This window comes from Balearica regulorum, chromosome 11 (assembly GCF_011004875.1).
Source record: "Balearica regulorum gibbericeps isolate bBalReg1 chromosome 11, bBalReg1.pri, whole genome shotgun sequence".
Classification (NCBI taxonomy): Eukaryota; Metazoa; Chordata; class Aves; order Gruiformes; family Gruidae; genus Balearica; species Balearica regulorum.
The window spans coordinates 20,904,692-20,921,208 of record NC_046194.1 but is presented as its reverse complement, the minus strand read 5'-3'; the positions used below and the strand labels follow the sequence as shown (position 1 = coordinate 20,921,208).

The 16,517-nt window shown below is 42.5% G+C and overlaps 1 protein-coding gene across 2 annotated transcripts in view; it reads left to right on the top strand.

Moving 5' to 3' along the window:
• DCX (doublecortin) overlaps window positions 1-16,517 on the top strand; it is a 122,877-nt gene that overhangs the window by 94,630 nt on the left and 11,730 nt on the right. For both annotated transcript variants that reach the window (XM_010302347.2, XM_075763642.1), the window contains 2 exons: window positions 11,108-11,210; window positions 15,187-15,324. In XM_010302347.2, the coding sequence (XP_010300649.1) occupies window positions 11,108-11,210; window positions 15,187-15,324 (241 nt within the window). The remainder of the gene's footprint in view (window positions 1-11,107; window positions 11,211-15,186; window positions 15,325-16,517) is intronic.

The window sequence follows — 16,517 nt, the reverse complement described above, 5'->3', positions numbered from 1 at the left end:
TAGGCTGACTTGGATCCATAGGCTGCAGATGTTGGTGACAGGACGGTTTGTTCATTGTCGGGCTTAGCAGATGCGTATTAGGAAGGATGACTTGAAGGTCGAATACTTCATACTTGTGTCTTTTTTCCATTAAAGTTGACAGCATGAAGTAAAAATGTTAGCTTTTCAACATCTTTGATGAGAAAGTGTTTTGGATTTTGCAGATGTTGAACAAAACAGAGGGGGACTTCTACAAAATATGAGCTCAGTGACACATCCAAGAATTAATTAATAAAAGAAGTATCTTTAGATATGATAAAAATAGCAGAGATGTTTGAAAGGCTGTGTAGTTGGAGACCTAGACCCTGAATAAAACTAGTGCAGGCTGAGATACAACTATATGCATAAGCTGCAGACATAGTCTTGTCTGGTCAGAAAAGGTTTTTAATTACAACTGAGTTAGAGTGCATCTTCCCCAGGAAAAATTGTGATAATTCATTGCCATAATCCTAATTAACATATGCTGTCTACCACAAACGCCAAGGAAGACAAGGTTATCCGTAGTGAAGTGTGTTAGTGTGCTGCTGTGCTAGGGGAGACACAGCCAGTTCAAAACATGCTGCCTTCAAAGTCAGCACTGATGCCTGACTTAAACTGAAGTGTCCTCAAGCTCTCCTGATGCACTAATAACAATGGCAAGTCTGACACTGATTTTTCCTAGCGCTTATTTTGGAAGGAAGTCACTGATGTCAGCAGGACTCACGACAATGCCGAATAACTACATTTCTTGAGAGGCTGTCTCAGTGAGTAAAACACGTCCATTTGTTACATGGAAAGCAAATCTGTTCATATTTAATAGAATTTTCTTTGTCACTCTGGGTGATTATTGACGACAGAATTTCCTCTCTTTACACCACACCACAAAGAGGCTGTAGAAACAAATCCTGCTAGTTCATACACTGCGTAATCCTCTTCATTTTGCCAGAACTTTATTCTCCTGAAAGCACTGTGCCGGCATGCCGCCCTCTGCTTCCATTGCTACGTGCTGGGCAGTAGTTAGGCAGAATGGGTGGGTTGCAAGACAGTGGACTTATCCCTGGAAAATGGAAATACGTGAATAAATAAATCAGTTTTGTCCCCCTGTGAAGGTTCGTCTTTGGCCGGTGTTGTTCTGGGCTGAAGTCCATAACTGTACCCAGAAAGTACAAAGGGAACTCTTTGGTAGCTGGCCAGTCTACAGGTCTTTGAAATGTTTGGGCTGAGAATTAATTTCTTGATGCATCTGGTCGTGAAGTAATTAACTGGAGGAAGTATTTTTACATAATGCTGACTGACAAAAGAAAGAGCAGGAGCCATTGAAGACATATAAGACATTGAAGAGGGACAGACTCTCCCAGGGCACCCTTCTAGTGGGTAAGGAAAGCAGAAGATAAGATACAGAGATAAGGGCTCCTTGGGGGAAGCAGGGACCAGCTGTGAGACAAAGTCAGGGTGCAGCTATTGGTCTCCTCCAGCCCCTTAGAGCTTCCTTACAAGTAGTAAATGCTTGGTGTAGCTTCTCACCCTTCTGGGCCTGTTGGTCAGCTAATGGTAATATTCTTTCTGTGCTCCCCGAAGATGGAGGGGGTTGCTTGCAGGCATGCACCAAACCATTCAATCCTGGTACAGGATGTTTTGTTTGTGTTTTAACCAGGATGAGGACATATTTACCAATGCCTCTCCATCACCATCCGTACCAGTGTTACAGTTAAAGAAAAACTCACACAAAGCTGAACAAGAGCCTTTGTCTTTTATGAAGATATGCACAATAGGATCAGCGACAGCTATAGGTTTTAGGAGCTTGTTGCTGAAATCCCATTAACTGGAAATTCCAGCCCATTGGTTCTTCGGCCTGACCTTGAGTAGGTTGGTAGGCTCCCTGTGCCCCTACTTTCAAGACTCCCATTTCACGTAGTGTTGCTTGACCTTGGCTGTATAGTCATGCTACTTCCAAAGTCTTTGATGCTCTTTTGTACTCCAGATCTACTGTTTCCTCTCAAGAGTGATGAGGGAGGACGATTAGGAAGAATGGTTTGACAGTTCTCTGAACTCTTAAGTGCTACCTGTTTTGGGGCAATTTGTGCTGGAAATCTTTCATAGTCTCTATCTGTCCCCTAGAATTTCTGGGTTTAGGGTTTTCTGACTGAAGAAAGGGTCATCTTTTATATATTGGTGTTGATGTCTATGCTTCTTTATCCTCAGCCTAGTACCCTCATGAATGCAAAAGCAAGCCTTTCTTCTAGGTAAAAAGAATCAACAGCCTGGATATCTGTTTCATAGTCCCCTCCATATGTATATGGAATGGGGATAACAAACTAACCTTTCTTCTAGAGGCTAAATGGATTTCACACAGTTTGGAAGCACCACTAACTCACCAGATATATTAAATTCAGCTTTAACATTCCTACTGGGTAGCTTGGCTATTGACCTTCCTCCCCCTTGCTTTTTATTCTATTCTGTTTCAAACTTATCCATTTCCAATACTTAAATAAAGAGGCACCTTGTGCTGCAGCCCTTTTGAGAGCAGCATTTCTTCATGCATGAAGTCGTACAAGCTGCTGTGCACATACATGCATGAATATTTCTTATTCCACTTAAATAAGCATCACAAATGCTTATTATAAAAATAATGTGTATTGGTCAGAAGCTGGTGTCCCTACTCTGGTTTAGTCACATTATAACAGAATAGTCCAAGCGGACATAAAGCACTCATAATCAACCTTCTGTAGTTATACAGTCTAATTAAGAGGATCTGCATTTTTCATTGATAAAAAGGTGTAAAAATTCCCTTTTGCATCAAAGAAAACACTTGATCATGCTGACTTGCCCAGAATTTTCTTTTCTGAAGGTGGGAAAGAAAGGAAAAAATCTCTACAGAAGAGTGCAATTTGATCGTTTCAATTAAACTATGTAGGTTTAACTGTAAGCCATGGCTCTCACGAATACAAGAAAAAGTTGAGATCTCTCAATAACGTTTTAAAGAATAGAAATCTCACACCATGTTTCTATTGGGAGGTCCAATTATGGGTCCTGAAACCTAGATGGCAGAGATGATTTTTCCTACCCTTCATGACGGCTCACTGCAAACACAGTAGTGAGGGGACAGTGTGACCCTGGTCTCACCAGGTTTCCATGTGGATTTTTGGTGGCTTAGGAGAGCAGAGATGGAAGAGCAGATGACAGAGTTCCCTTCCCTTACTGCTAGGTAGCTCAGAGAGGGGCTCCCCAAACTGTAATTGCACATACTTCTACGGCGTGGGCTGAGCATGCAGGAGCACTCCTGATCCATTTTTGAATGCCAACATCTGTGCTTTTTCTGCTCATCTTTCTTTGCTTATCCATTTGAAGCAGTATTTTTTCATAAAAAAGTGGATAAGTAATTCTCTTTCTGTGAATGCAAATGTGGAATCTATTGAGTGGGTGTGTGCATACTTTAATGAAATAATTGAATCCAAACATCTCTTCTTTTTAAATGCAGGAAACCAGAGTCTAATAAAATGTAAATCAATTCAGTGTCTGCTTTGGGCTTGCAGTCTTCAGACTGTTAAAAAAAATAAATCTATTAAGTGCTGTGCATTCCAATAGCAACATCTTTATTTTCCATCATATCCCCTTAACCCCTCTGAAATATTTTTCTTTCTGGACATGTGGTGAAGAGCTTGTCAGAGAAGAGAAAGCAGTTCATTTAAAGTCTACTCCGCATGTTCATTCATTCCCGATATTCACTCTGGTGCGTGACCTTGCTGAGTCTTCCTGTGGACAAGCCTGTATGTGTTAGGTTTCTGTACCATCCATTATTGATTGCAAACACCCAACTGATTATTTGTAAAGCACAGTTGCCTTTGTGTTTTTGGCTTCTCAGACCTGAAATAAACACACCGCTGCCAATTTGACTTGGGGTACAGGTGTTGGAGTATAAATAAGTCCATCAGATTTCTGGTTTGAGTTAAAACAGAATTTGAACAGATTTTAGTTACATTCTTAGCTCAGTTAACTCTCAGTGCCTGTCTAGTGCTGAAAGAGAAAGGACATGAGCAGGCATCTAAAATACGTTAATTGTCTTTAGCTAACAGATGGTCGGATGTGTTCAATTTTATAGCATTTATTGAAGCAACTTAGAAAATAAAAGTACGTCTCAATTCAGTTCTGCTCTTGATAGGGTTTATGTGTGTATGGCGTGCAAATTGTCTTGTGTGGTCTTTTTGGCCTTAAAGGAAGCCATTTCTGAAGACAATTTTCCCCCTATTCCGAACTCTGGAAGCCTACAAGCTGAAGAAGTAGGATGATTTAAAGAAAGCAAATGGACATCTCTTTCCTTTGATGGAAGATGTTCAGCCCTCAGGTCGAACCTGTGGTGATGTTATTCCAAATCTCCTTTGCCAGACCTCTGCTGGCCATTTAGACAGAGGTCTTTCCTCATTCTGTGATATGAGGAAGAGATGGCAAGTCTGGAAGCAGGACTGTGTACATAAATCACTGTTCTGAATAATCACTAGCTACCACATCTCATCATTTATCATTCAGCCTCACCCGGCTCTATCAGCTAAAAATAGGAACCTCGGATAAAGACATTTCTCCGAAAGGTGAAAAAGACAGTTCAGTTAGTCCTCCTGGTGATGTATTCCTCTTCAGAGACGTGCTCTGCCATCTTCTTGGCAAGCAGCGATGGTCCATCCAGGCTGCCGGAGGCCTCCTGCTAAAGTGGCAGCCACAGGAGCTGCCGAGGTGGATCCAGCAGTGAAAGCCACCGAGATGTGGCTGGAGCCTGTGTTACTGCACTGACGATGTTCGTACTCGTAGTTGTAAAGAGTGACGGTGAGGGCAACCCATTAGTCATGCAGACACAGCGAACCCTCATTCTGCAGATTATGAACGGGAACAAAAGGAGCTGGTTAATCCCTATTAAAGCACAGGAGGTTCTGCACTGGTAGGTGATTCAGACTAAGGATTAAGTCTTCAGGCTTTTGATTTCCAATTCTTTTTAATTATTTTATTTATTAATGAATTACAATTTTTAAATACTGCTGCTGCCTCCTGGAGGATGGTAGAAATAGCCAGGTTTTTATATATATATATATATACACACACCTGTGCAGGTATATATCCTGCATGTTTACTGCTCCTTTTCCAGGTGAACTCAGAATGTCTGCAGCGTCACAGACATTTCAGCAAACTGTGAGCTCACATCCAGAGAGATGATTGAGGCCAACTCCACTTTATCAAAATCCTGAAAAATGCTTAGTTCTACAGCTACTATATTAAAATGAACACGAAGGCTCAGCAGCTCTCCGAAGGCCGTACCTTTCCTTTCTGCAATTAAAATTGCTGCAGCAGAAGCTAATGGACTGTCACTGCAGAAATCACCTCTTGGAAATCCCAGCTGTATTGTCCTTTCGGGGACGGGCTTTCTAGTATAAGCAGAGAGGATTTCATTTAATGAGAAAGGAAACCACACTTAATGAAAACCTAAGGAATTGCAAACAGTTTTATACTCCCTAAAATCTCTGTTAATCTCTACCACCTTCTATTTCTTCCTTAATATATATTATAAAGTTTCTAAAAAATCAAACCTTGACACAAAGAAAAATGTTACCATCAAATCTATTAGAAATAATTACTTTGCAAGAAATAAATTTGTGCCTCGTCGACCGGAGTGTGAGGATTTAACTTCCTTCATTGGAATTGTTTAAGCTACAGGAATTGGAGAGAAAACATTTCATGCAGTATGATTCTTCCTAAGTCAATATTGTCTTTTTCATCCTGAATTTCAAATTAAATATTATCCTCCTTTACACAAAGGCACGCACATGTATCCTGGAAGTCAATGCTGTTTATCCTGTCTACTGTTACTATATACATAAGTTTGATTGTTGTTGTAAATAAAAAAAGCCTGTAGACTTAAAAATGGAAAAAACAAAAAATTTGCTAATTTGATGGTTTCCAGTGTCATTGCTAAGGGTCACGATAACAGTCACCAACAAAATCACTATTTTCAGGTAGCAGCATAGGTCCTTGCACTAGCAGGCTACTATTGTTATTTGTCTTGTGGTTTAATAAATTTATAGCTAAGAGCAAAATGCAGCATTTAAAAACAATTATTTTCAGCTTATCAGCTGGGGTAAATTTTTGTTGATATGAACTCTCTTTCAGGGTTTTCATGGCATTTCAGACTAATTATTGGATATAATTAGAAGAGTAGATTAGAGTAAGCTAAAGCAGAACATATACTTTCAAAATAGTCCAGACTGCTTGGGGGGAAACTTGTACTATTTTTTTTTTACTGAGAAAACATAAGAAAAAAGACTTCTGAAGAATGGAGATTAGAAGGCTTATAAGGTTATTCTGGAGTCACTAAAAACCCCTAAAACAATTAATACAAGGTAGAGGATTGGCCTTGCTGGCCAGGAACAACCCTGAAACGTTGCATACTTGAGCCAGCTATCCCAGCAGAGCAACACACGGTCCTGCTTCCCAGCTTGCGTCCTCTTTAGCTTCATGTCCTTCAGGGATGAGCACATCTAGGGCTTTCTCCTGGGGTTTTTCTTTTTCTAGGCACCGCTTGGGCAAGCTGGCTCTGGTGCTCTAAGGTCCAGTACTTAAACTGCATGTTTTCACAAAGAAAGTTTACTGCAGTGACTTTATGTAGACAGCGTTACGTATGGGGCATGTTTCAGGGACATAAAGTAGTGATCGAGGATTTAAGTTTAATAAATAAAAGGTAAACAGAAAATACCACACACGTGGTGAACATAAGCAACATAGCTAAAACTGCATAATATATGACACCTGTTATTTTCTGAATTTAGCAATTTTTTGCACTATTTAGTAAGAGTGGGGGGGTGTTTAGCTGTCTTTTCTACAATGTTGTGGTGAGTTCTTAATAGTGGAAGTTACAGCAGGAAACAAAAGGGGACAAATAAAGCAAATACAGAAGTTATTGTTTCCTGAATATTAGGAGCTCAACAAGTAGATTATCTAATTTCTTTACCAGCCTCCAGTACTCATCCAGCCAGCTGTTCATAATTATAAAATACACATGATAACCTACTATCTGAAGGGACAAGGATGCAGCAAAGTGAACTGCAAGTATCTCTGCTTGACCTGTAATCAGGTTTCTATCCTTGTGCGTGCCGGTAGTTTTCCATCGCATTTGGACCCTGATGGGAAGGCTTTCTTGGTTGCCTGAATTTTCTTTTTGCTTGTGGTGGTTGTGGAGAGTTCAAGGATAAAATCCCAGACTGGTTTGGGTTGGAAGGGACCTTAAAGCCCATCCAGTTCCACCCCCTGCCATGGGCAGGGACACCCTCCACTAGCCCAGGTTGCCCAAAGCCCCATCCAACCTGGCCTTGAACACTGCCAGGGATGGGGCATCCACAGCTTCTCTTGGCAACCTGTGCCAGTGCCTCACCACCCTCACAGGGAAGAATTTCTTCCTGAGAAATATACACTTCCACTTATGACCTGGAGAAATAAAACCACCTGTGGGCTCTTTTTGATTTCATCTAAAAGGTTGGGAAATTTTGACCCCTTATGGTGCAATCTAGCTTTGCACTACGTTTAACTGCCCAGTGGTTTCTGTACTGAAGGGTGAGCTAAGCAACCCGTGAGTATTTCCCATGGCACAAGCATAGTACTTAACATTCAAATGGCAACTTGTGTATTGAGCTAAACCCGATTATTTGCAAATGAATCAGTGCCACATTCTCAGGGGGAGGACTGTAACACCAAGTGCTGGTTTGAAATGTGATCTTTTCTGTGGGAGAATTTTCTATAGGTAACATGTTAACTATTTTCAACCTAAATTTAGGCAAACAGAAGTTGGAATTCACTGAAGTTTGCAAAGAAAATTCTTCCTTTGATCAAAGCCATAGCAGATTTCAGCTTGCTCCATTTTGAAAGTCATGCCGATGTGAAAAGCAAGCTTTTCACTAACGTTTGGCATCGTAACCAGAGTTGGCGCTCTTAGGCAGTGCTTTAATTATACATTATATTAACCAGTGTGAAATACTGAGCCTTATTAAGATAGCCAAAAGCCTTCTTTATAGTTGATTTATTAGAGCTTGAAATTAACTTTTCACAGTCCAGCTCAAATGGATCTGTAGATATGGAAATTCAGCTCCATCTACAGTAAGTTTCCCCACAGATATCTCCCGTGGTGTCTCCAGTCCCTTGCAATGCATCTGCCCTCTGTAAGGACTCCAGTGCCCAGCTATGCCAAAACACCGGACATCGGCTGTCAGCCTGATACCTCCATCATAAATGTCAGTGCCAATCTTGCAGTCGCTTGGAATGGTCTCCTGAAAAAATGGAACTTTAAAAAAACCACATTTACCCTGGGCTCACCCGGGTGCTCAGATGTGTGGCTGGTGGGCTGCACCAGGCTGGCCGATGCTGGAGATGTTCCACGCCGGTGTGTTTGCAGATGAGCATCTTTTCTCCTCCTGACACAGTACTTAGCATATGGCTGAGATGTCAGGAGCTCAGGCTGAAGTTCTAGACAAAGTCAATTGGATAGACGTTCTTGGTTGTCCTTCTAGCCCTGGGAGGCAGGTGCTGTGCTGAACACTTGCCTCTTCAATAGCTACAGAAAGGCTGTGAAGTTGGGCCTTCCAGCATTTTCTCAGTACTGTTGTTCTCCTCTTCAAAATAACAGTGTTACTTTCCACTTCATATGAGTTTTCAAACCATTTTCTGAAGCTAGAAGCGCATCATCTTTCTCTGCCTCAGAAGAGCACCTATCAGCTTGCCAGGAGGCTGAATAAAAAGCAATTTTCTACAAGATATTGATGACGAGTTTGGGTGTTTATGGATCTTTCCAAAGAGCAATGATGTGCACATTTTCCACTAGTTGTTGCACTGAGATGACTCGGAGATCATCTCTTTGTGGAGATAACATGATGGGTTACTGTATCATTACCACTGGTTCCAGTGGAGCTACCATTGGCATAGTTATCTTGCTATGTGTAATCACATCAATTATTTCACTGGTAACTGTGTAAATTACCACAGCTGTAACTGTGTAAAGATCTCAGTAGCTAATTATTCACAACGCAGCCCCCAGAAAAGTGGATGCTGAACAGTCACCAGCAATATTGTCCTGGCTGGTACAAAAGATGCACAGCAATGGTCTCAGCTTTGCTGGCCAACCCCCTCCACAAGTGGTGGAGGGCAAGGCAAGTGGTACTACGGTCTCCTGCCCCAAAGTACCTGCAGGTGCAAAGGTATTACCTGCTAGAAGTGCTAATGGTGTTAAGTGGAGACACCTTCTGTAGGAATGTGTTGCTTTTCAGCCCTTCTTGATATTCTCACTAAAGTGAGCAAAGCCATAAATGTCCTCAGCAGACACCTGGAGTGTGCTGGACTTGGTGTCTTACTGTCTCCCACATCCATGTGAGTTGGGGTCTGGACAGGCAAGGTCTAGTGAGACTGCAGCCACAGTCTTTTTCCAGTCAGAGCAAATCCTGCATATCCTTTCATCTGTCAGTATTTAATGCCAGATGGCTGAAGGCAGGAACGAGAGGCTGTTCCTCCTGCAGCATGCTCCAGCTGAACGTGAGCTGCAGCAGAGCCAGGCCCATTACTTTAGAAAGGCAGCACCGGACAAGAGGTCTTAACGTGTCCCAGAATATCTTCATGCGGCTTCAGTTCTTGTTATGATGGCAACATGGGAGAGGATGCGGTGGCCTGTTTCCTTGCAATAGCATGCAAGTATGAAGTAGGTGTCTGTAGCCAAGAGGCCTAGAGAATATCCATGCCATGTACTTGCACGCTCCACAAGAACATTTCCTAACATAACATGAGAAATCTGAGTCCTATTTCAAACAAACCAAGATATAATAACAACGTCTTTAATAATATAAGAACAATGCCTATAATAATGTAAGAACAATGTCTTCAAGTATATTATATTGCAGGAAAAGAGTAGGAGCCAACCATGGGCATCATTCTTGTCCCATGCCACTGAGATATCTCTAGGGAGTTTCTAATACTCCAAACTATGGGAAAAAAATTAAATAGGACATTTTCAGATTTCCAAACTCTCAAATATCAGGTCTCTGATGAAATCAGTGGATGTGGAGCTCCCACATCTTGTGTTTTGCTTGTGTTTGATGCTGCAAGGCAAGGCACGGATCTGGAGCTCCAGGTACTGCAAGATACAATTTCTCCCTATTTAGGATGGCAACAAGAGAAGCAAGGTATTCAGAGCCATTAGCCAGCATGACCATGTCTTCTGTTTATCTCATCCTGGTTTCGTGGTGTCACCAGAGAGGGGTCTTAGTTTTAGGTGACTGAAAGCTATTGCTTTTCCTTTTCCCGCAGAGCTGTCCTAGGGCAGAGCTCCCACACCCGCGGGTGCTGCACACCTCCCCTCCCCTGGCTTGTGCCCTTCCTGCTGGGTAACAGCCTTCCCCAAAACTCAGCCTTCCCTGGGATGGGCAGCTCTGCTGTGAGGAATGCCGCTTTATCATCCCATGTCTCGGTGGCAAAAGCAGGGAGAAGGAGACACAACATCTGGAGTACATCTGTGGATTTAAATGATACTTGGGTGGGAAGGGCGGCCAATGATACTTTGGGCAAAACCTTTTGGCTTTAAAACCTTTCGTCAAGATTGTCCGCTCAGGAAGAGTCACATTTCTGCACCTGTGCTGTGCCCAGCAGCTCTTTGCCTTAGTGGTTCTTTGAGTTTTGAGGCTCTGCTGGTACTAAGACACTCACCAGCATGGGCAGTGGTGTCACAGCCTTGCCTACCAACGTGGCATTGGTAGGCAAGCTCCCCTGCTTCTTATTTCAGAAGTTGCTCAGGAATGCCTGTGTCATTCATTAGGGTGACTAATGTATTCTGTCAGCTCCTGAACGGATTGGAAATGCCATACCTCGTAGAACTTGCAAGGTAGTTGGGATTTATTTGTCTCTTTTTTTTAATTACACTTTTACACTTGACTTGCCCAGAGAAGTTGTGTGTAGGACCGAATTAGCATGGGACAGGAGGGACGGCAGAGAGGCAGCTCCTTCCTGTTTAAATTAAAACTAAGCCACATCAGAATGTTGCCAATTAAAAATAAAATGAATGACTTTGCTCTCTCTGTAGGTGACCTGTCTCCATGATTTCTTTGGGGATGACGATGTGTTTATCGCCTGTGGTCCAGAAAAATTCCGTTATGCACAGGATGACTTTTCTCTGGATGAAAGCGGTAACTTCAAACACACGCGGCTCACCAGTCTGTGTTTTTATTTGATTCCCATTCAGTTGCTTGTATCAGATAATGCTGCATGCTTTTGTTCTGTTTTTTAAGACCTAGTACATGGAATTTAACATCCTTTTGTGATGCTTGTACACTCAGTGGATATTGTAATTCGGCAAATACTGACTGAGGTAGCCCAGGTCAGAATAGATGGGCTCCTACACCACTTGACATTTACTGCAAAGTTGGTAGTGTATACCCTTGCAATTTAATCCCGTTGCAGTCAGACAGATACATTTTTCTTGAGAACTGAACAGTAGAAGGACTCTTGTTCTTATGTACACATGTTAATATTAAAAAATGGGAACAAGCACAGTTAAAAGAAAAATCACTCCCTCCACTACTTTCTTCTGCTGATTCAAAAAGCGGGGCAATAATTCCCTTTTTAGGGGTGGGACTGGAACAGCACCATTATTTGTCCCTGTTACAACTGCAAGCACAGATCTGTAATAATGTGAGTCTCTATGATCAATTAGCCATGAAATCTTTGATTTCACAGAATATACAGAGCTTGCTTGTAGGAGTTACCACCTACCCCACCTGGCAACTGTATACACCAACAGTGCAAGCTGTCTGCTGGTGCCAGTGAGTGCAGCAAGAGTAAATTAATGTAACTTTGACCATTTAAACTAGAAGAAAAAGGAATTTCCAAACATTCAGGCTCATTTCCCAAAGCGCTAGGTATCCTGTATATGGAACGAGAGCCCCATGCTGTTTATATGCTACAAACTGGCTCGGCATTGAAGACCAAAGAGGATTTTTGCTGTGTATCAGGAAGTCAAGCAGCCTCTAATCTTCAGACACTATATTTTTACGACTCCTTTGCAAGCCTGATTTGATGCTGGTACTTCTGACCTGTGTACTCCAGATGAACCCATTTGGTGGTCTTGGGTAATTCAAAGAAAGTTTCCAAGGTTCAGCTGAAACTTTGCAGGCAGAGAATAAAGGCTGTGTCAGGCTGGGGAAGCGATCTGTAACCTGAGCTTCATATTTTTTTAAACACTCAGCAGTTGAGTCAGCTCCACAGGGAGTTCCACACTGGAAAACAGTTTGGATGCAATCCTAGCAGAACAACTTGATGGGAAGCCCAGCTCTCTGCCTACACTCCTGGTTACTACTGATTTTTCCACCTTGGATTTCTCTAACAAAAATAAACCAAGCCTGCTGTTGGGAAGGCACCTAGAAACTGCAGCTTCTAGTGGTATTTTTGGGGGAGCAGGGGTGCCCTGCACCTCTCAAGAAGCAGATGAGGAGCTGTTAGCCAGCAGTGTTTTCCCATTAGACACCCATCATCCTGCCTTGTTATGAGTCAGATGCTGCAAGGGGAACTGAGAATCCTGAGGTCTTGCAGATGAATGTCATTTATTGAAATCTCCTCTGTCATGGGGTATTTCTTCTTGCCTGTTTGGATGACATGCACTCGGATTGCTGGTTATTATGTTCACTCTGGCAGGACATCAGGAAACAAACTGAGAAATAGCATAAGAGAGGATTATGTCATCTTTTTCCTCCTGACTGCCCACCACAGCTCCCGTCCTATAATCCCTGTGGCTGAGCACCTTCCAGATGACGTTGCTCTGTCTCATTCGTACCCACTGGTTTCAGCATCAGCCCACGGAAACGTCGCACCCCTGGGATGTTTAGAGGCCTGTTTGCACTGACCTCAGCACAGTCAGGTTTCCACCTTTAGAACTTTGTTTCAAGATGTGCGAATGCTCAGTGATTGCCTTCGGTGTACTCACACTTGCCGACGGCTGAGCTGGAGGAATTCCTCAGAGTCAGCCTTTCCGTGCTGGAAAATGCAAAGCTGAGGTTCATTTCAAGGAATTACTCCCCTAGGAAAAAAATAAATTTGAAAGCTGTTAAAAAGATCCATGAAGCATTTTCACTTTTTAGGTTTATTTTTTTAGGGAGTAATTCAGGTGACAAAACATAGATGTCTGACACCCTTTGAGACCCCTTCAGTTTCTGAGATACCCGCGTGATATATGATTGACAGATATCACACGGGGCACCAGGAGACCCTCTCTGCTCCAGGGAGGACGTACTCTGTATCTCGCACAGCATTTGGTGCCTATGACTGAGCAAACAAATCGTGCTCTAAGATCAAAATGTTGCACTGTTTTTGTTAAACACCTGTATGTAAAAGCCTTGAAAAATATTACTTCTGCAGTGACTGAAGATGATTTTTCCCCATGTTTTGGCTTGGCTGGTTAACACCAGGAGCAGTTATTAGCACATTCTGCCGAGTGGCTATTTCCCAGTGTCTCATCAAACACTGTATTGTTTAGTATCGAGGAGGGATAGTCTACCTTCCACACGTCCCCCCCCAGTCATTACTGCTCTTATGTATAGAAAATTGGGGCTATATTGATGCTGGAGCCCTACAAGTCTTTCTGTGGCATCATCTGTGAGAAGTACCTTTGAAAAAAAAAAACCACCCAACTTTTTCTATCCCTGATTTACAGTTTCCAAAATCCATTTAGCAGGAGAGAGAATAAACTCATTGTAGGTTTAATTATTGCCATGCAGTATCCCTGGAGCACAGGGCATCCTCTCTCCATATTCTTGTACTGCATGACCCAACAGCAAACTCTCTCGCAAACCATCTGAAAGAAGAAGAGACTGGCTCTTGACTGTCTGAGAATGAGGAAAGCCTGGGGAAAAATTTAAGGCAATTACATTTTCATAGATATACTGATATATAAATAAATAACACATACATTTAGGTCAGACAACTTGTTTTCGGTTGACCAATTATTTATCCGCTATGTGCTGCCGTAGTTGATTCCCATTAGGGAATCCAGTCAAGGCAGTCCTCAGTCCAGCCCATGCATGCTGAGCTGAACTTTTCCATGAAAAATCTGTCCGTATGTGGAACATCTAATTCACATCTGTAAAAAAGACCTGGTTTTCACATCTCGGTGAGAACAATCTGTTGTAGGAGATGAGGTGAGACTAGTTAGCATCTGACAAAAAGGAAATCCCCTTTTTATTGCCGCCTTCTTAACTGGGTTACGTTAATAACTTGAGGGGTGGAAAGTGCTTTTTCTGTTAGCTCTCAATGTAAATAAACCCTGGTTTTGAAAATCTGGCATGCCTGAAAGCCTGGGACACACAGAGGTTTGTTAGCATTTCATTTCCCTTCTGCAGGACACTGTAGATCATGTTTACATTTTCCACTCTTCCTGGCCTATTTATTTTTTATGAAAACACAGTTGGGTTTCTTATCTGCTCATGTCTTCAAGTACATAAATCTACTAGACTTGTTTATGCAAACCCTTCTGAAAGGGATGAGTGGCCAGGACAGAGGATGGGTTCTGTAAAACCATTTTGTCATCTTTGCTTTCTGCATCTGAAAAGTTGCAGCTTGTTGAAACCACAGAAGAGGTTGATTCAGGCTGGGTGAAAGCCTCCTGGGGCAGATGTCCCATCTGTCACTTAGAAACCTTTATGTCACGCCATGAGCTGTTTGCTGGCTTTCTGTACCTCATAAATTGCATTCATCATTCCTAGGTCTTCATGGAAGGGTTACAGCAAATTAACTGTTTTTTTTGGTCTGATTCTTCCCTCAGTCAGTGTTGACCATTTTCATTGTGCTCACTAGTTGGTGAGAACCAAGGCAAAGCAAATCCTTGGTAGGACACAGGGACGGAGATGGGCCCTGCTAGGGAGCCAGCCTGGTCTTGACGTACGCAGTCTCAGCACCTCCTCTAGAGGAGCAGAGCTGTTCTTTTTGCCCTCCCCTAAAAAGTCTCCTTTCTGCTCTGGAGAAAATGAGATATCAGCTTTCCCCTTGCCGTTGCTGTTTTCTACGGCTCTTTGGAGACAAAGCACTAAGCTGTCCACGGGTGTTCCATACCTGATGTCCATAGGCAGCGAGGGTAGGTAGGGACGTAACCACGGTTGCTATCTGTTTCCTTAGAGTGCCGGGTGATGAAAGGGAGCCCCGCGGCTGCCACGGGCAGTAAGTCATCTCCCACCCCTCAGAAGAGCTCAGCGAAGAGTCCAGCCCCCATGCGCCGGAGCAAGTCTCCAGCCGATTCAGGTAACCATCAAGATGGTGAGTGATTGTTTTCTGGTGTCTGAATATTAACTGTGTGAGAAAAACACATACTGTGTGTCTTTGGATATGCTGACCGTGGGTGTTTGCATATGAAACTTTGGCGTTTTTTTAAAAAACAAGAAGCTGGTGCTAGTTAGCGTACGGGGGCACTTAATAAATATTGGAGAGGAATTCTCTGGTTGGTTAAGTGCAGTTGTGGCTTTAGGTCATACCACCCACAGTCTCACAGCCTCCTGCCCTAACAAAATTTTAAAAGAAGTTTCCATTTCACAGGCAGGAAATCCAGGCCCACAGTGCTCCCATACATTCCCTATAGATACAGACTGATTTAGAATAACCTCCTGTGCAATGCAAATGTTAATTATTGTACAGGTCAAAAGTGTCCCCTTCTAATCATTATTTAAAGAAGACCAGTGACCTTGCAATTGGAGAAGTGGTGATGGGTTTATTGATGTGATACTGAGACATTCATTCAGTAATAGAAGAGAAGGAAAATGGGAATCCCGATTTGCTGTAGCAGCTCGCGCCATTTGAAATCCCTCCCTCCCTCCTCAGTAGCAACTGGATCAGTGGGGTAGCACACCCAGAGAGCTGCAGAGACTATAAATTAAAAGCTGGGCTGAATATCACGATTCTGGTAATTGGTAGTTTTTAGAGGTGTGACGGAGAGGGTGGATCTCTAGCTTTGTCCTCCGTCTGGCTGGATTTTTCCAGAAAAGAACCAGATGTGGCCTTTCACTAAAATGGCCAAATCGCCAAATAACCACTTCAGGATTCAGCTTCATAGCTTGAATTTAAGTGACCCACAGTATTAACACAGGAGATATAAACCAGAAATTGCTTTTCACCTTCATGGTAACACATTGCATACTGCATGTGAACACCACACAACAGTTGACCATCAGTAGATATTGGATTACCGGATATAAAATTGTCCTGACAGTATTCAGAAAGGTTTTCCCCAGGAAGCAGCTAATTTATTTAGAGTCTCTTGATGTTCTTAAAGAAACAATGTGAAATTGGTTGGCGGATTCCAAGACTCTGTGATTTTAAAAAAAGTTATTTCTCTGTAAGGTGACTCTGCATTCACACGGTTTTCCTTCAAGATTCCAGCGTTGGCTGTTCTTAAACTCAGGCTTGGTATAATCTAAAAAGCTTTTACAATCCCAAATGCGTGGTAAAGTTGCATA